The 21,654-nt window shown below is 43.2% G+C and overlaps 1 protein-coding gene across 1 annotated transcript in view; it reads right to left on the bottom strand.

The window, feature by feature from the left end:
- LOC118371877 (neuronal membrane glycoprotein M6-a) overlaps positions 1-20,742 on the bottom strand; it is a 90,903-nt gene extending 70,161 nt beyond the window's left edge. The window contains exon 1 of the mRNA XM_035757517.2: positions 20,497-20,742. Within this exon, the coding sequence (XP_035613410.1) occupies positions 20,497-20,500 (4 nt within the window). The 5' untranslated portion in view covers positions 20,501-20,742. The remainder of the gene's footprint in view (positions 1-20,496) is intronic.
- Positions 20,743-21,654: the final 912 nt, after the last annotated feature.

The raw sequence follows: 21,654 nt of genomic DNA, 5'->3' as shown, positions 1-21,654 counted from the left end.
CATAAATGGATATGTACATGTATAACATAAATGGATATGTACAGTATGTATACCCTTACATAAATGGATATGTACAGTAAATGTATACCTGACATAAATGGATATGTACAGTATGTATACCCTTACATAAATGGATATGTACAGTATGTATACCCTGATATGTACATAAATGGATATGTACATAAATGGATATGTACAGTATGTATACCCTTACATAAATGGATATGTACAGTATGTATACCCCTACATAAATGGATATGTACAGTATGTATACCCTGACATAAATGGACATAAATGGATATGTACAGTATGTATACCCTTACATAAATGGATATGTACAGTATGTATACCCTGACATAAATGGATATGTACAGTATGTATACCCCTACATAAATGGATATGTACAGTATGTATACCCTTACATAAATGGATATGTACAGTATGTATACCCTACATAAATGGATATGTACAGTATGTATACCCTTACATAAATGGATATGTACATGTATACCCTGACATAAATGGATATGTACAGTATGTATACCCTACATAAATGGATATGTACAGTATGTATACCCTACATAAATGGATATGTACAGTATGTATACCCTTACATAAATGGATATGTACAGTATGTATACCCCTTACATAAATGGATATGTACAGTATGTATACCCCTACATAAATGGATATGTACAGTATGTATGTACCCCTTACATAAATGGATATGTACAGTATGTATACCCTAAATACATAAATGGATATGTACAGTATGTATACCCTTACATAAATGGATATGTACAGTATGTATACCCTTACATAAATGGATATGTACAGTATGTATACCCTGACATAAATGGATATGTACAGTATGTATACCCTTACATAAATGGATATGTACAGTATGTATACCCTTAAATGGATATGTACAGTATGTATACCCTACATAAATGGATATGTACAGTATGTATACCCCTACATAAATGGATATGTACAGTATGTATACCCTTACATAAATGGATATGTACAGTATGTATACCCTTACATAAATGGATATGTACAGTATGTATACCCTTACATAAATGGATATGTACAGTATGTATACCCTTACATAAATGGATATGTACAGTATGTATACCCCTACATAAATGGATATGTACAGTATGTATACCCTTACATAAATGGATATGTACAGTATGTATACCCTTACATAAATGGATATGTACAGTATGTATACCCTTACATAAATGGATATGTACAGTATGTATACCCTTACATAAATGGATATGTACAGTATGTATACCCTTACATAAATGGATATGTACAGTATGTATACCCTTACATAAATGGATATGTACAGTATGTATACCCTTACATAAATGGATATGTACAGTATGTATACCCTGGATATGTACAGTATGTATACCCCTACATAAATGGATATGTACATAAATGGATATGTACAGTATGTATACCCTTACATAAATGGATATGTACAGTATGTATACCCTACATAAATGGATATGTACACATAAATGTATGTACAGTATGTATACCCTTACATAAATGGATATGTACAGTATGTATACCCTTACATAAATGGATATGTACAGTATGTATACCCTTACATAAATGGATATGTACATAAATAAATGGATATGTACAGTATGTATACCCTTACATAAATGGATAAATGGATATGTACAGTATGTATACCCTTACATAAATGGATATGTACAGTATGTATACCCTTACATAAATGGATATGTACAGTATGTATACCCTTACATAAATGGATATAAATGGATAAATGGATATGTACAGTATGTATACCCTTACATAAATGTATACCCTTACATAAATGGATATGTACAGTATGTATACCCTTACATAAATGGATATGTACAGTATGTATACCCTTACATAAATGGATATGTACAGTATGTATACCCTTACATACATAAATGGATATGTACAGTATGTATACCCTACATAAATGGATATGTACAGTATGTATACCCTTACATAAATGGATATGTACAGTATGTATACCCTGACATAAATGGATATGTACAGTATGTATACCCTTACATAAATGGATATGTACAGTAAATGGATATGTACAGTATGTATACCCTACATAAATGGATATGTACAGTATGTATACCCCTACATAAATGGATATGTACAGTATGTATACCCTGGATATGTACATATGTACAGTATGTACAGTATGTATACCCTTACATAAATGGATATGTACAGTATGTATACCCTTACATAAATGGATATGTACAGTATGTATACCCTTACATAAATGGATATGTACAGTATGTATACCCTTACATAAATGGATATGTACAGTATGTATACCCTTACATAAATGGATATGTACAGTATGTATACCCTGGATATGTACAGTATGTATACCCTTACATAAATGGATATGTACAGTATGTATACCCTTACATAAATGGATATGTGTACAGTATGTATACCCTACATAAATGGATATGTACAGTATGTATACCCTACATAAATAAATGGATATGTACAGTATGTATACCCTTACATAAATGGATATGTACAGTATGTATACCCTATGTACATAAATGGATATGTACAGTATGTATACCCTTACATAAATGGATATGTACAGTACACATAAATGGATATGTACAGTATGTATACCCTTACATAAATGGATATGTACAGTATGTATACCCTTACATAAATGGATATGTACAGTATGTATACCCCTACATAAATGGATATGTACAGTATGTATACCCCTACATAAATGGATATGTACAGTATGTATAACATAAATGGATATGTACAGTATGTATACCCTTACATAAATGGATATGTACAGTATGTATACCCTACATAAATGGATATGTACAGTATGTATACCCTTACATAAATGGATATGTACAGTATGTATACCCTTACATAAATGGATATGTACAGTATGTATACCCTTACATAAATGGATATGTACAGTATGTACATAAATGGATATGTACAGTATGTATACCCTTACATAAATGGATATGTACAGTATGTATACCCTTACATAAATGGATATGTACAGTATGTATACCCTGGATATGTATATGTACAGTATGTATACCCTATAAATGGATATGTACAGTATGTAACCCTGGATATGTACAGTATGTATACCCATAAATGGACATAAATGGATATGTACAGTATGTATACCCTTACATAAATGCATATGTACAGTATGTATATGGATATGTACAGTATGTATACCCTTACATAAATGGATATGTACAGTATGTAACCCTGGATATGTACAGTATGTATACCCTACATAAATGGATATGTACAGTATGTATACCCTTACATAAATGGATATGTACAGTATGTATACCCTTACATAAATGGATATGTACCCTTACATAAATGTATATGTATACCCTTACATAAATGGATATGTACAGTATGTATACCCTTACATAAATGGATATGTACAGTATGTATACCCTACATAAATGGATATGTACAGTATGTATACCCCTACATAAATGGATATGTACAGTATGTATACCCCTTACATAAATGGATATGTACAGTATGTATACCCCTACATAAATGGATATGTACAGTATGTATACCCTTACATAAATGGATATGTACAGTATGTATACCCTACATAAATGGATATGTACATAAATGGATATGTACAGTATGTATACCCCTACATAAATGGATATGTACAGTATGTATACCCATACATAAATGGATATGTACAGTATGTATACCCTGACATAAATGGATATGTACAGTATGTATACCCCTACATAAATGGATATGTACAGTATGTATACCCTTACATAAATGGATATGTACAGTATGTATACCCCTACATAAATGGATATGTACAGTATGTATACCCTTACATAAATGGATATGTACAGTATGTATACCCTGACATAAATGGATATGTACAGTATGTATACCCCTACATAAATGGATATGTACAGTATGTATACCCCTACATAAATGGATATGTACAGTATGTGTAAAACAGGTTCTACAAATATCTTATTTGTTTAAGTGAATTAACACAAACAACCCAATTAATAACTATAAATGCTAACCCAAACAAAATAGTTAAAACATGGAATTTGCATTTAAATAGCATCCCTCATCTACTGTATATATAAGTGTATCTCACACCCACTATGAATTGGGTATTCCCGTCGGCACTAGCCTAAAGAAAAGGAGGACGGATGGGGAATTCTCCTCTTCTCTAATATACTGTATACTTGTGTGACCTACATACAATGGATTGTGCACCGGCTAAATCTACCTTGGATACTAATCAGCCTGGCTTGGTGTGTGCAAGATAGCCTGGTTAAACCAGACTGAATGCTGCACTCAATGAGGAGGGAGGCGCTCTCAAGTAAAGGTAATGATTACCAATATCATCGACATGCGTGTGTGTGTGCATGTGTGTGTGTTTTGCGTGTATGCGTGCATTATGTGTTTTTGCGTGCGTGTGTGTGTGTGCGTGTGTGTGCGTGTGTGTGTGTTTTTGTGTGTGTGTGTTTTTGCGTGTGTGTGCGCGCGCTCGTGTGTGTGTTTTTGCGTGTGTGTGTGTGTATGTGTGTGTACACACGGCTGATAGTGAATAATATAGAGGAAGATCCAAGTCATGTGTTACATATGATCCCTGTCTAGTGATCGACGTGATGAGAAGATGAGCTGTTATTTTTGTCAGCAGACGATATAGAAGAGGATGAGACAGCTGATTGACGTGTGTGTGTGTGTGTGTGTGTGTGTGTGTGTGTGTGTGTGTGTGTGTGTGTGTGTGTGTGTGTGTGTGTGTGTGTGTGTGTGTGTGTGTGTGTGTGTGTGTGTGTGTGTGTGTGTGTGTGTGTGTGTGTGTGTGTGTGTGTGTGTGCTACTCGTGATGTGTTGCTTCACTCAGTGACAGAGGGGGTGATAGGGCTTTTGCTCGCTGCTTCCTTTTTACTAAAGTCTTGCATAATTAGTCAGATGCTCAAATAAATTCTGGGTCCATACGTGTTATGAGAAGAAAGGAGCAGAACTGGAATGAAGAGCTCCACCCTTCTCTCTCTCTGCAATTTACAGGCCGAATGTTCCCTCCCCTTCCGAAGTTCCAAACACCTACAAAATGGTGAATTGTCCAAAGTACTGGGACTAATGCAGCTTGTTATCTCACCATCCTGATGTATCATGACAGATAGACTGTACCGTTTGTGTCTACGTGGTCTGTCTACAAGAGATTACAGCAGTGGGGATTGTGCTTGTGAAGCCAAGTTGTAGGTAGGTGACATTACTATTTACTAACTGTCTACTGTCTGTCAGTCAGTGACGTTAGCCAATAGTGTGACAAATTACCATGCCCAGGCAGTCTCCCCTAAAGGGCTTCATAATGTGCGGAGTAAAGAGAGACAACTTCAATTGGCTCACATCAGACGATGCAGTGAATGACTATATCTTACAATGTGTAGACCGGAGTCTCGCTGTGAAAAGAATGACAACAAACGTCATCAGTCAATCAATCAGTCAACACACTGAACATTGTTATAACGTTCCCTCAATCTCTTACACGTTCCACTGGTGTGACAGTCAACCAGGCTGCTGAGCAGTGCATGCCCTACGAGGCGTCCCCCTGTAGTTAGTTCTACCACACGGATGTTCCCATCTGAAGGTTATACTGTAGGTTCATAATTAGTAATGGTTGTTGATCATACAGTGCTGTCATATAACATGTCACAGTGTTACAGAGTCAAGTGTGGCTCAGGTGGCAGAGCACGCCGGCAGGGTTGTGGGCTCGGTTCCCGGGGCCACTCATGCGTAAAAACGGATACATGCATGACTGTCAGTCGCTTTGGATAAAAGCGTCTGCTAAATGGAATATATTTAATTCTGTTTTTACATGGCCCCGTGTAGCTCAGTTGGGAGAGCATGGTGCTTGCAACGCCAGGGTTGTGGGTTTGTTTCCCACGGGGGACCAGCATGGGAACAAGTACAAAAACGTATTCACTCACTGCTGTAAGTCACTCTTGATAAAAGTGCCTGCTCGAATCTAGAATTGCATTTTGCAATAGTCAGTCATCACACCATTATTAACAGTGACAAAGGCTACAGTGGTTACATCACGGTTTGCATAGGACGTGAGAAGGAGCTGGACAGGAATCTGTTTTAAGGCGGCCGTAGAGAGTTAGGCTCTGCAGTCGCGTCTTTAGTAATCGTGATGATATGCTGTTAGAGCACGGTGAATACTGTACGGGCGCCGAGAGCTTTTCCGTGTGAACCCTGGCTAGGAGATCAATGAAGCCTATGTATTAAAAGTGTGTGTGTGTGTGTGTGTGTGTGTGTGTGTGTGTGTGTGTGTGTGTGTGTGTGTGTGTGTGTGTGTGTGTGTGTGTGTGTGTGTGTGTGTGTGTGTGTGTGTGTGTGTGTGTGTGTGTGTGTGTGTGTGTGTGTGTGTGTGTGTGTGTGTGTGTGTGTGTGTGTGTGTGTGTGTGTTTACAAGTGCGTGCGTGTGTATACCAGTGCTTCCAGCGTCCTGCAGATCTTTCTCAGTACAGTAGAATAGCTGAACGTCAGACCGACCGCCAACTGGCTTCAAAACAGCATTGAAAGAAAAGAGGACAACTGGTGTTTCAAAGAAGCATAAAAAGAGAGGTAGAAAAGAGGGAATAGATAGAGGGGGGAAAGGAAAAGAGAGTGAGAGCAAGAGAGAGAGAGAGAGAGAGAGAGAGAGAGAGAGAGAGAGAGAGAGAGAGAGAGAGAGAGAGAGAGAGAGAGAGAGAGAGAGAGAGAGAGAGAGAGAGAGAGAGAGAGAGAGAGAGAGAGAGAGAGAGAGAGAGAGAGAGAGCGAGAGAGAGAGAGAGAGAGAGAGAGAGAGAGCGAGAGAGAGCGAGAGAGAGAGAGAGAGAGAGAGAGAGAGAGAGAGAGAGAGAGAGAGAGAGAGAGAGAGAGAGAGAGAGAGAGAGAGAGAGAGAGAGAGAAAGTGACAGGCAGATAGCGTGGGAGGAAGATAAGAGGTAGAGAAAGACAGGAGAGGAGGAGAGATCAAAGGTCATGTCTGTGAATGGCCTCGACACTCTAAAGCTCTCAGTCACAGCTCTGAGGTCACATCCACGGGACACAAAACACCAAACAACAATCCTAAACAGATTCTCTTGGTATGTGTACATGCTGGTCGGCTCGAGTTCGGTCGCCACGGTCGACGGCGACTACGGCGACCGCGAGTTCCACTTCCTGGTTTGAGAAGTGAATAACCTCTATCTTTCAGTGACTTCCACCAGGCACTCCATGAAAAGAGTAACTGTCCACGGGAATTATGAAAGAAAAACGGGATGTCTTGAAGAGGATGATCGCTGTATGCAGGCGTCATAAATTGTCACACCAACGCAAAGGCGATTTCTAGATAGCCAAACTCACCTCTCATATCTCATCATATTCTCAGTGGCAGTTGGAGAAATTGAAGTCATTCTGAACCACAAGTTGTCCACCATTGGGTTAGTAAAGATGTAATAAACTACTATCAATACCAAACTGGATTTTGCAGTAAAGTCAAAGAGGAGTAATCTATTTATCTTGCAGTCAGTATAACATAATGCAATCTTCCCCCGGGTGAATTAAACTCAGTCTGCCATTAAGTGCCATTGACAATATGGATGACAACACGAGTCTGGTAATATGATTTTGATAATGTCTGATGGCATTCTCTTGGCTGCTTTAATTCATTGTCCATCGTACAGTACTTAAAAGATATCTTATCATCCCTTATTCCGGGTCCGGGAATAATTCCATTACATCTTTTAAGACGACTGCACAGAAGTAGAAAAAAAATCAGGCCAGAGACTGTCGACAGATACTTCTCCTCTCGTGCCCTCCTTCTCCCCCCTCCTTTTCTCTGTATCTCTTCTCTCACTCCTTCTCCTCTCCTCCTCTCCCTCGCGCCATCTCCCCCTCATTGTGCTATTTTCCCCGACCAGTCAGAGCATGCACGCATCGCGGTGCCCAAGGATTCCCTTGGTGTTTCAAATGGCTCTCCGAAAACAGGATTAAAAATTCACAAATATTTAACCCTCCTCTCTTCACCTCCCTGTTCCCATTCTCTTTACACTGACAAAAGACTGAGTAGCGTCCTTGTTTTATAAACGGCCCGTTGAAAATGACATCTATAGGAATATATACAGCATAGTGTGTGTGTGTGTGTGTGTGTGTGTGTGTGTGTGTGTGTGTGTGTGTGTGTGTGTGTGTGTGTGTGTGTGTGTGTGTGTGTGTGTGTGTGTGTGTGTGTGTAAAACATGTATAGCTGTGACCAACATAAATAAATATTTCAATAATAAATATATTCAATAAATAAATGAAGCATGTTATGATAATGTAATAACACCAACCACAAACAATATTGATATCTACACAGACCCTATCAATCATTTAGTCTCACCTGACCTATCCTATTATTTTAAGCCTACAGTAGGCAATCCACTTTAGATGATGTATCTACTGTTTCTCCCCTGAACCTGATTCTGCTCTGATTAACCTCAGGATTGTGCCTTTAAAGCATAATTACCCACTTATATTTAAATTTTAAACCCCTTATCAGGGGAGTTGGGAGAAATGGCCATGCATCTTTTATGCAAAGTAATGTTTGCCTTGTGACAGCAACATCTGGGTTGTTTTGAAACCAACCTGCTCAGTAACAGCTCCATCATCGCTAGGCCACTGTAGGTCTGGTATCGCAGAGGCAACGGCACGTGACTGTTTGCTCTCAGCATCCGCTGTACCAGACACAGAGGCTAAGCGCTTCCTCTTCTGCTTTCCTTCAAATCTCTATATATTGGAAATGAGCTAACCTTTTAGAAGGTCAACTCTGACCTCAAGTTGGTGGAACTCTTCAACAGCCTAAGGTGACTGTGTGCTGGTCAGTAACTGAAACACCTCGAGTAGCACTAGCAGTTTGGCCCTCCTGCAGTTCTAAAAGTGATTGTGTTGGAAATGGAAGGAAATGTGTCTCGAGGACATTGTCCCGCTTCAAACACTTAAGGGCCAATTTCCACAATGACAGAGTAGTGTGTGTGTGTGTGTGTGTGTGTGTGTGTGTGTGTGTGTGTGTGTGTGTGTGTGTGTGTGTGTGTGTGTGTGTGTGTGTGTGCGTGTGCGTGTGCGTGTGCGTGTGTGTGTGTGTGTGTGTGCATGTGTGTGAAAATATAGCTGCTAAGAGGAAGCCATCAAGGTGGTGAGAGAGGCACTGATGCTTTCAGAGACAGAAAGGGAGCTGATGAGTGACTAGGTGAACATGTGTACCACGAGAGGGAAAGATATGTATTTATGACTCTATTGTATTGAAACCAGAGACTGGGGTTTCTGTGGAGTGAATGTCATTTTCGCTATGTGAATTAGCATGTTGAAGTAATGTGATGTATTAATTTGAGATTGTTGTCCTGTATTTTCACACCACAATAAAAGATGCTACCTGCTTCGATTGAAGCAAGCCCTATGTCTAAATATGTATTGTCTGTGTCTGGGTTTAATACAGTCCCTGAGCCTGGCACTACAACAGCTACGAGATGAGATGAGAGGAGAGGAAGAGGAAGAAAGAGTGAAACCGTGAAGATGGAGGATGGAGGGGTGGAGGAGTGAAACAACGAAGGTGGAGGATGGAGGGATGGAGGAGTGAAACAACGAAGATGGAGGATGGAGGGATGGAGGAGTGAAACAACGAAGATGGAGGGATGGAGGGATGGAGGAGTGAAACAACGAAGATGGAGGATGGAGGGATGGAGGAGTGAAACAACGAAGGTGGAGGATGGAGGGGTGGAGGAGTGAAACAACGAAGATGGAGGATGGAGGGATGGAGGAGTGAAACAACGAAGATGGAGGGATGGAGGAGTGAAACAACGAAGGTGGAGGATGGAGGGATGGAGGAGTGAAACAACAAAGGTGGAGGGATGGAGGGATGGAGGAGTGAAACAACGAAGATGGAGGGATGGAGGGATGGAGGAGTGAAACAACGAAGATGGAGGATGGAGGGATGGAGGAGTGAAACAACGAAGATGGAGGGATGGAGGGATGGAGGAGAAACAACGAAGATGGAGGGATGGAGGGATGGAGGAGTGAAACAACGAAGATGGAGGGATGGAGGGATGGAGGAGTGAAACAACGAAGATGGAGGGATGGAGGAGTGAAACAACGAAGATGGAGGATGGAGGGATGGAGGAGTGAAACAACGAAGATGGAGGATGGAGGGATGGAGGAGTGAAACAACGAAGATGGAGGGATGGAGGGATGGAGGAGTGAAACAACGAAGATGGAGGGATGGAGGAGTGAAACAACGAAGATGGAGGATGGAGGGATGGAGGAGTGAAACAACGAAGATGGAGGGATGGAGGGATGGAGGAGTGAAACAACGAAGATGGAGGGATGGAGGGATGGAGGAGTGAAACAACGAAGATGGAGGGATGGAGGAGTGAAACAACGAAGATGGAGGATGGAGGGATGGAGGAGTGAAACAACGAAGATGGAGGATGGAGGGATGGAGGAGTGAAACAACGAAGATGGAGGATGGAGGGATGGAGGAGTGAAACAACGAAGATGGAGGATGGAGGGATGGAGGAGCGAAACAACGAAGATTGAGGGATGGAGGGATGGAGGAGTGAAACAACGAAGATGGAGGATGGAGGGATGGAGGAGTGAAACAACGAAGATGGAGGGATGGAGGGATGGAGGAGTGAAACAACGAAGATGGAGGGATGGAGGGATGGAGGAGTGAAACAACGAAGATGGAGGGATGGAGGGATGGAGGAGTGAAACAACGAAGATGGAGGGATGGAGGGATGGAGGAGTGAAACAACGAAGATGGAGGATGGAGGAGTGAAACAACGAAGATGGAGGGATGGAGGGATGGAGGAGTGAAACAACGAAGATGGAGGGATGGAGGGATGGAGGAGTGAAACAACGAAGATGGAGGATGGAGGGATGGAGGAGTGAAACAACGAAGATGGAGGGATGGAGGGATGGAGGAGTGAAACAACGAAGATGGAGGATGGAGGGATGGAGGAGTGAAACAACGAAGATGGAGGGATGGAGGGATGGAGGAGTGAAACAACGAAGATGGAGGGATGGAGGGATGGAGGAGTGAAACAACGAAGATGGAGGATGGAGGGATGGAGGAGTGAAACAACGAAGATGGAGGGATGGAGGGATGGAGGAGTGAAACAACGAAGATGGAGGATGGAGGGATGGAGGAGTGAAACAACGAAGATGGAGGGATGGAGGGATGGAGGAGTGAAACAACGAAGATGGAGGGATGGAGGGATGGAGGAGTGAAACAACGAAGATGGAGGGATGGAGGGATGGAGGAGTGAAACAACGAAGATGGAGGATGGAGGGATGGAGGAGTGAAACAACGAAGATGGAGGGATGGAGGGATGGAGGAGTGAAACAACGAAGATGGAGGATGGAGGGATGGAGGAGTGAAACAACGAAGATGGAGGGATGGAGGGATGGAGGAGTGAAACAACGAAGATGGAGGATGGAGGGATGGAGGAGTGAAACAACGAAGATGGAGGATGGAGGGATGGAGGAGTGAAACAACGAAGATGGAGGATGGAGGGATGGAGGAGTGAAACAACGAAGATGGAGGATGGAGGGATGGAGGAGTGAAACAACGAAGATGGAGGATGGAGGGATGGAGGAGTGAAACAACGAAGATGGAGGATGGAGGGATGGAGGAGTGAAACAACGAAGATGGAGGATGGAGGGATGGAGGAGTGAAACAACGAAGATGGAGGATGGAGGGATGGAAAGGAGTGGAACAAGGGATGGAGGATGGAGGGATGGAGGAGGAAAACAACGAAGATGGAGGGAGGAGGGATGGAGGAGTGAAACAACGAAGATGGAGGATGGAGGGATGGAGGATGGAGGGATGAAACAAACGAAGATGGAGGATGGAGGGATGGAGGAGTGAAACAACAAGGTGGAGGATGGAGGATGGAGGGATGGAGGAGGGATGAAACAACGAAGATGGAGGGATGGAGGGATGGAGGAGTGAAACAACGAAGATGGAGGGATGGAGGGATGGAGGAGTGAAACAACGAAGATGGAGGATGGAGGAGTGAAACAACGAAGATGGAGGGATGGAGGGATGGAGGAGTGAAACAACAAAGGTGGAGGATGGAGGGATGGAGGAGTGAAACAATGAAGATGGAGGATGGAGGGATGGAGGAGTGAAACAATGAAGATGGAGGATGGAGGGATGGAGGAGTGAAACAATGAAGATGGAGGATGGAGGGATGGAGGAGTGAAACAACGAAGATGGAGGGATGGAGGGATGGAGGAGTGAAACAACGAAGATGGAGGGATGGAGGGATGGAGGAGTGAAACAACAAAGGTGGAGGATGGAGGGATGGAGGAGTGAAACAATGAAGATGGAGGATGGAGGGATGGAGGAGTGAAACAATGAAGATGGAGGATGGAGGGATGGAGGAGTGAAACAATGAAGATGGAGGATGGAGGGATGGAGGAGTGAAACAATGAAGATGGAGGATGGAGGGATGGAGGAGTGAAACAACGAAGATGGAGGGATGGAGGGATGGAGGAGTGAAACAATGAAGATGGAGGATGGAGGGATGGAGGAGTGAAACAATGAAGATGGAGGATGGAGGGATGGAGGAGTGAAACAACGAAGATGGAGGGATGGAGGGATGGAGGAGAAACAACGAAGATGGAGGGATGGAGGGATGGAGGAGTGAAACAACGAAGATGGAGGATGGAGGGATGGAGGAGTGAAACAACGAAGATGGAGGATGGAGGGATGGAGGATGGAGGGATGAAAAACAACGAAGATGGAGGATGGAGGGATGGAGGAGTGAAACAACGAAGATGGAGGATGGAGGGATGGAGGAGCGAAACAACGAAGATGGAGGGATGGAGGGATGGAGGAGTGAAACAACGAAGATGGAGGATGGAGGGATGGAGGAGTGAAACAACGAAGATGGAGGGATGGAGGGATGGAGGAGTGAAACAACGAAGATGGAGGGATGGAGGGATGGAGGAGTGAAACAACGAAGATGGAGGATGGAGGGATGGAGGAGTGAAACAACGAAGATGGAGGGATGGAGGGATGGAGGAGTGAAACAACAAAGGTGGAGGATGGAGGGATGGAGGAGTGAAACAACGAAGATGGAGGGATGGAGGGATGGAGGAGTGAAACAACGAAGATGGAGGGATGGAGGAGTGAAACAACGAAGATGGAGGGATGGAGGAGTGAAACAACGAAGATGGAGGGATGGAGGGATGGAGGAGTGAAACAACTAAGGTGGAGGATGGAGGAGTGAAACAACGAAGATGGAGGGATGGAGGGATGGAGGAGTGAAACAACGAAGATGGAGGGATGGAGGGATGGAGGAGTGAAACAACTAAGGTGGAGGATGGAGGGATGGAGGAGTGAAACAACGAAGATGGAGGGATGGAGGGATGGAGGAGTGAAACAACGAAGGTGGAGGATGGAGGGATGGAGGAGTGAAACAACGAAGATGGAGGATGGAGGGATGGAGGAGTGAAACAACGAAGATGGAGGGATGGAGGGATGGAGGAGTGAAACAACAAAGGTGGAGGATGGAGGGATGGAGGAGTGAAACAACGAAGATGGAGGGATGGAGGGATGGAGGGATGGAGGGATGGAGGAGTGAAACAACGAAGATGGAGGGATGGAGGGATGGAGGAGTGAAACAACTAAGATGGAGGATGGAGGGACGGGAGGGATGGGAGCTCATATCACAGTCCGATGTCATGGCTATGACCTAGGCCCAAATTGCACACTATTCCCTATACTATTCCCTATATAGTGCCCTATGGGCCCTGGTCAAAAGAAGTGCCCTATAAATGGAATAGGGTGCCATTTGGGACTGGGACATACATACAGACAATGCTCCAGAAAGCTTCTCATGTGTGATGCACATACAAGGTAGTCACTTTGGCATTTCTAGTCTCAGGGACATTCAATACGATTATATTAAATTACGTTTGGGCTGTGTTAGGAGATTGTGTGTATCGGAGAAGGATGGTGTTTTGTGTAGTATGTGTATTAGAGCGCTATGGCTGCAGGCTGTGGTTGACTTGACGGTCTGCCCCACCCATGACCTGGATAACAGCTATACTGCGATATTATAGGAGGAGAGGACAGAGAGTGGGGAAGGGGCAGGGCTATCAGTGAGGGAACCCTCTCCTCTCTACTCCTCTCCTCTCTTTTCCTCTCCTCTCCTCTCTTTTTCTCTCCTCTCTTTTCCTCTCCTCTCCTCTCTTTTCCTCTCCTCTCCTCTCTTTTCCTCTCTTTTCCTCTCCTTCCCTTTCCTTTCATTTCCTCTCCTCTCCTCTCCTCTCTTTTCCTCTCCTCTCCTCTCTTTTCCTCTCCTCTCCTCTCTTTTCCTCTCCTCTCCTGTCTTTTCCTCTCCTCTCCTCTCTTTTCATCTCCTCCCCTTTCCTTTCCTCTCCTCTCTTTTCCTCTCCTCTCCTCTCTTTTCCTCTCCTCTCTTTTCCTCTCCTCTCCTCTCTTTTCCTCTCCTCTCCTCTCCTATAGCCACATGGGAATGCTCTTTCTGTGCATTTAGTGGAAGCTCTGACATGAATAATGACCACTGTGAATGTCCTCATGTGGATGTCATGTGCACACACACACACACGCACAACTTTGCCAAGTCATTAGATGGTGGTGAACAGAAGGAGGAAGAAAAGGACTAAAGGAATTAGCTGATCGCAGACTCTCGACTTGGTATTACTTGGTAACCATGGCAACGCACTCTGGTAGAAATGCATTGTCTGCCGGTGAAAAAACATACGCACAAAACACCTGTTAGAATCAACCTGACTTCTATACTTCTGAAACGCTCAAACAGGCACATCTCCGTGTTAGGACTATGGTAACCTGCCGAGGAACACACTGAGCCCTGCATGTGTTTAAGTACCAGGCTCATAATAAACATACAAGGCAGTCAGAGAAAGTCCAAGGCTACGCTACAATAGACTGCAGGAATCAATACAGGCCTGTTGAGAGCAACTCCATTAAGAGGTGAATGAATGGAAGGAAGAAAGGAATAGAAAACAGAGCTAATGAGAGAAGAATAAACAGAAGAAGAATACATTTCCTGCCCAATTCTTATTTGACAGGACATAAGTCTGTAAAAGAAGGATTAGCGTCATTTGTGTGTTTTACTGTCTATGTCTTCACTCAGAAAGAGACACGCAGTTAAGCTGACAACAAAACACTACCTTCTCAGATTTTTTTTACGTTTTACACATAGTACTTAATATATTGTGATATATGGGGAAGAAATTCTAACTCATAACAACAGTTTCCATCCCATTTTCCAGCACAACACGTATGAGGACTTCATGTCTTATTTGGGTTAGTCCTAAAATGTTATATAAGCATGTTATGATTACCCAGAATGCCCACTGTTGAAGCTCTGTGGGGGGTCTGAAGGTTGTGGTTCACCTCTACCTGTACCCACCACTGTGCACGCACACACACACGCACAAAAAAACACAGTATGTGTCCCCTTCCTTCATGTAATATTGAAGGGATTAGAACGGACAAGGCTGTCTAAACCTTGGATCATGGTACCTCTTTCATTACAGTAGACTAACAGATCTAAAGAGCAACTCAAGCCCCTACATGATGTGTGTGTGTGTGTGTGTGTGTGTGTGTGTGTGTGTGTGTGTGTGTGTGTGTGTGTGTGTGTGTGTGTGTGTGTGTGTGTGTGTGTGTGTGTGTGTGTGTGTGTGTGTGTGTGTGTGTGCGCCACATGTGCATATTGTAAATTTGCACAATACACAAAAAAATGTGGTCTGAGGTTGTTGAAATGTACAATACAGAGACCATAAAGTTTTCCCCATAGTCTACCTCCCTTCTCTCCCCCTGTCTGTCTGACCCCGTCTACATCTAATGCCAGCCCGTCCCAGCTCAGCACACATTCTCCTGCAGAGAAGGTTTCTTCTTCTTCTTTAAGTACCCATTGTGTGGTGAAAACGGGAGGTCAAAGGGCAATTGTGTCATAAGGGAACTGAATTCCATTCCAGAGGGGATTGAGTTTGGACACAGAGTTCTGAGAGCCTTGGCAACAGTGAAGTGCACTTGCTAGAGCCACGGAACACACTTAGCTGGTCTGCTACACTTAAGGGCACTCAACAAGTGTACAACTGGGTGTTCACTACAGTACACTGCTGCACTACAGATATGAACAACAAAATGTGTTCCTCTTTTACAGGAACACCTGAGGAAATAAACAGGAACAGAGAGCAGCCTAGAACACCATGTAATAGCACCAAGACAGTGGCGCCAACAACGATAAAGGACCATGTGACTCAAAGACAGAGCACGAGAGGGTCTGGACTTTAGATCAAACACCTCTTGCCCCTGGTCGGTTGGAGAAGAGCCTACTTTCTGCTAAAGCCTCACCAGGAAAAAACGGTGGATCAAGCACTGGCTATTTGGGAACGTTTTGTGTAGATAATTGTTTGACATACTACTGCGTTGTTAGGAGCTAGTAACTTGAGCATTTCGCTGCACCCGCTATAACATCTGCCAAACTGTGTCCGTGACCAATACACGTTGATTTGATTTGGCCTATTAGGGACAGCAGAAAGGTCTTTACAATAGAGAAAGAGAGAAACGACAGACAATTGGTCAGAATATGAACCTATGATGGAAAGGGTCATCTAAGGAGAGTAGGAAGCAGCCAGTCAGACCTTGCTAGGGGGGTAAACACTACTAGATAGTCCCTGTGACTTAGAGAGGAGACTTCTCAGTGGTTCAGTGTCTCAGAGCATCTGGAGAAGTGAGTTAGTGGTGGTGGAAGGGAGCTTTGTATTTCAGACTCTCTCTCTGGCCAAATTTGATCTAGGAACAGTTCACAAACCGTAACTCCATCCAAATCGAAAGCAGAGACACAGAACAGGAGAGCAGGGGTAGGTGGGTGGCTCAATGACTCACTCCCCCCAAGACATATAAGTGCTTGCTCACTATTTACTGCTGCTTGGAAACCCAACACCATGGAGTCCGAAGGGAGGATGAGAAAGAAGTGAAACACGGAAGCTGGCGCCGAGATGGGCCTGTTATTGACATTTGAGCTTTGGTCATTCCATACAGGAAGGTAAAATGACCTCTCTTCAAACACACACGCACACGCACACACACACACGCACACACACACACATGCGCACACACACACACGCACCCACACAGAACTTTGATTAAGGAGATAGGCGTGTGGAACAATGGGGGATTCTAGCCCGGGGTCTCTGCCAATAATTGCAATTCCATACAGCGTAATGCAGACATTGCTGTTGTATCATAATAAATCATTCTCCTCCACAGTAGTGTGTGCATGCCACACACACACACACACACACACACACACACACACACTGGGTAATCTGTCCTCGCTGAGGGTATAAGGGAGCGGATAAACTTCTCAGGTTCAGGTAGAATAGAAAAATCACTCAACTCTGCAATTGTATTCTAATTCAGTGTATGCAACATTAGTATCCACATCTCTGTCACTGCATACTCTTCACACAGTAAAGTCCATACAACATCTGACTAATGTTTAACTAACGTAGAGGCTGAACAGCTGCGTCATGGGCGTTTGAGCATATTGGCATATTGGTGACTTATTGGCCAGATGGAATGAGATAGACAGACATGTTATTGGCATGGCGGGATGGGGTCTGTTAGTGGGCCTCATACTCTCATGCAATCTGATGACACTTGATCCAATGCTGCAAAGTGGCAAGAGTTCCCGCCTAGAAATCCCAGGAGTGTGCACGTATGTGTGTAGCCGTGCATATGTCTGTGTCTCTGTCAGTGTCTGTGTGTGTCTCCGTGTCTGTGTCCAACCCGTGGGGTCAGACCCATACCCAGCAAAGCCTGGAATGCGACAGACAGACAGACAGACAGACAGACAGACAGACAGACAGACAGACAGACATACAGACAGACAGACAGACAGACAGACAGACAGACAGACAGACAGACAGACAGACAGACAGACAGACAGACAGACAGAGCTATTCACATTAGCAAATCCTCCCGGTTCTCAGCTGGAGCAGGGAGTCAAAGGACATGAAGTGAAATTGTTCCGCAAACACTGCAACGCTTGTGAAGATTATCAAAAGGCCCCACAGAAAGAGGAGAATGCTTGGAGGGGGCACAGAACAACTGCATAATGCCACCATTTAGCACTCATGTGACTTGCTGGATGCATAATGGAGGGATGATGCAAAAAAGAATGACTGAAAGAACGAATGGCCGTTACACAGTAACAATGTCTGTCTGTCTGTCTGTCTGTCTGTCTGTCTGTCTGTCTGTCTGTCTGTCTGTGTCTGTCTGTCTGTCTGTCTGTCTGTCTGTCTGTCTGTCTGTCTGTCTGTCTGTCTGTCTGTCTGTCTGTCTGTCTGTCTGTCTGTCTGTCTGTCTGTCTGTCTTGACAAACACTCTCCTCAAGGGGCCAGGTGAGGTTCAAGGCCACTTCCCCTCATTCAAGATGAGTTTTTCCTGGCAGCTGTACTGTTCCTTCCTTTCCTCACATCTGTTTGTGTTCCACCAGTAGCAAATTGACATGGCAGAGAGAGAGAGAGAGAGAGAGAGAGAGAGAGAGAGAGAGAGAGAGAGAGAGAGAGAGAGAGAGAGAGAGAGAAGAGAGAGAGAGAAGAGAGAGAGAGAGAGAGAGAGAAGAGAGAGAGAAAGAGAGACAGAGAGAGAGAGAGAGAGAGAGAGAGAGTTTAATGTTTTGAAACTTCTGTATGTGTGATGTTTACTGTTAATTTTTATTGTTTATTTCACTTTATATATTCACTTTATATATTATCTACCTCACTTGCTTTGGCAATGTTAACACATGTTTCCCATGCCAATAAAGCCCTTGAATTGAATTGAATTGAGAGAGAGAGAGAGAGAGAGAGAGAGAGAGAGAGAGAGAGAGAGAGAGAGAGAGAGAGAGAGAGAGAGAGAGAGAGAGAGAGAGAGACAGAGAGACAGAGAGACAGAGACAGAGACAGAGACAGAGACAGAGACAGAGACAGAGACAGATACAGAGACAGAGACAGAGACAGAGACAGAGACAGAGACAGAGACAGAGACAGAGACAGAGAGGGGGGGACCAAAGAAAATAGCAGCCGGCCCTATCCTTCTGAGGGGAAATTAAACATTGGGTTGACATCATTGGAACAATGGAGAATCTGACCAAATGGAGAATCTGTACTTTGAAGTCTATTCTTTATGATTACCTTTCCTTTGCGTTACCTTTTCACGTTCAATTGAAAAAGAGGCAAAGCTCTTGATATACTGTACATTGCTTTGTTTTCAATTGGACTGTGCATCTTTAGACATTCACACAACAGTGGTTTAAACCAGTATAAAATGTATCCATGCATTATGAGCAGTCGTTAAAGCAGTGTTTCAGTAAAATAGCAGCCCTGCCACTTGTTTTGCTCTACAGCTGAGGGATGTGGCTGGAAAAATAATGAATATACCATTGAACCAATTCCCAGATTGTAGCTCTAAATCTAGTGCCTGGTGAGTTGTAATTGCATTAAACATCTCACCGTAGCTTCTGTCTCTTCCTCATATCTAGCAAACAGACAAGCAGCATGATGTGATTATGAGCTTCATACTGGACTACTTAACAGCATATCAGCAGCATGGTAAATAAAAGGGCATGGTAATAAAACAACATGTTTTGAGGAAATTGTGTGTGTATGGGGGGACAGTGTGTGTGTGTGTGTGTGTGTGTGTGTGTGTGTGTGTGTGTGTGTGTGTGTGTGTGTGTGTGTGTGTGTGTGTGTGTGTGTGTGTGTGTGTGTGTGTGTGTGTGTGTGTGTGTGTGTGTGTGTGTGTGTGTGTGTGTGTTCAATACCATTTCATCACTCAGTTGAAGGCGTCTGGTTACGCAACTCAATTGAAAGCACTTTAGTTACATCCCTTCCATGCACAGTGCACACATTCCTTTCCCAGGAAAGCTATGGAGTTCAAGCCATCCATTCTTATCCAAGGCAACTCAATAGATACGGTTACAGAAGGCTCCCACAAGACAAAGAATCTGGTGCTGGTATCAAATCAAATTCTTACTCTGATTGATAAAGGCAGGACACAAGCTACCCATCCCTCCCCAGCATTTGGTTCTAAACATGTTGACGTTTATTTAATAGATCGTGAAAAAAAACTTTATTCCACATGCGGCAACATTGCATTCCTTTTTCTAAAATGTATGCATGAGCAATATGATTTTAACAATTTTCTAAACAGTTTCCCGAATCAGCAATTCAAACGCTCTGTTGTAAAATCGTTCATCCAGTGTCAGAAAGTGTCAATCACCGCAGCACCCAAACACACGTTCCGTTATCCTTGTTCGGAAGTAGCATCAACAAGTCGCCAATAAATCATTAACAATAAGAAAACAATTGTATTTCACTTACCCATCTCAAGCTATTTCTCTTCACTGTGATGGTGAATAAAAGTTATCAGGTTGTAGACCCCAGTAGCAACTTTCGAGATAAAGCAGTCCAGTCCAATGTGCGTCGCAATGCACAGACGTAACAGTAATCAGTCGAGCGGGTGAACTGGCAAACGCAGAGTTCTAGAGGGAGAATTCCGGACGAATCAATGGTGTTTTGTCCGACCGATTTAATGAGTAAAGAAAACGGACAAAAGTACAGTATTGTGTGGTCTTGTCCACAGTTAAATCTCTGGGTCGTTTTAACAAAGAAAAAGCACACAGAGCATGGGTTGTCTGCATGTATGGCTACGCTAAGTTCAAGTCATCAATTCAAACTGTGATTATTGAATATGCCTACAGTTCAAAAGTCGATTAAACCCTATATTTGTTACATTAGACACCACAAAGTTGTGAATTTAGATGGTCAATAAATCAATAAAATACTTGGGCTATCCTAGCTTGGGTTGTAGCCTATTGCGTTATAAACAGGTATGAGGTAGACCTCCGCTTGCTTAAACATCCGCCGTTACCATGGTTACTCCATGATATCAGTGTGAAAAAAGTTACCGTAATATTTTCTCCGGAGAGCGGCTGTAATAGTCTCTGCAAGGGAGAGAGAGAATGTTGAATGAAATGATATTTGAGGTTACTTTACACGTACATGTACATGCTATTGTACAAACCAGCTACTAATAGTTGGAGTAATGACACTACTCTATTTTGTCTCCATTTTCGAGCAGCAGGTGAAACCTCACAGACAACCAGTAGAGTAAGTTTAAATGTAATTGTATTCAACATTCTGGCTTGAAAGGAAGTTTTACACAATTTAGGCACACAGCCCTGATGTCTCAGGCTGTATACCAAATATTTGTGTATTACAGCCTGATTAATCAGACTAGGACTAGGCTAGTCCCGAATGTGGTGATTCTTTCCATTGATTGTGGTGAAGCTTCCATTGACGGTTTGGCATAGCCACGCACATTTAGGCTACATAGAATAAAAAACTCCCTTGTCTGTCATGAATGTTGAATAAACATAGTCTGCTGATTGTTCGTGTGGTTGGTTCATAGTAAGGTCGAAATTTGAAACAAATTATTTAATGTAATTTGAAATTTGTTTAACCTTTATTTAACTAGGC

This window comes from Oncorhynchus keta, chromosome 29, assembly GCF_023373465.1.
Source record: "Oncorhynchus keta strain PuntledgeMale-10-30-2019 chromosome 29, Oket_V2, whole genome shotgun sequence".
Lineage (NCBI taxonomy): Eukaryota > Metazoa > Chordata > Actinopteri > Salmoniformes > Salmonidae > Oncorhynchus > Oncorhynchus keta.
This window is presented reverse-complemented; position numbering and strand designations above follow the sequence as displayed.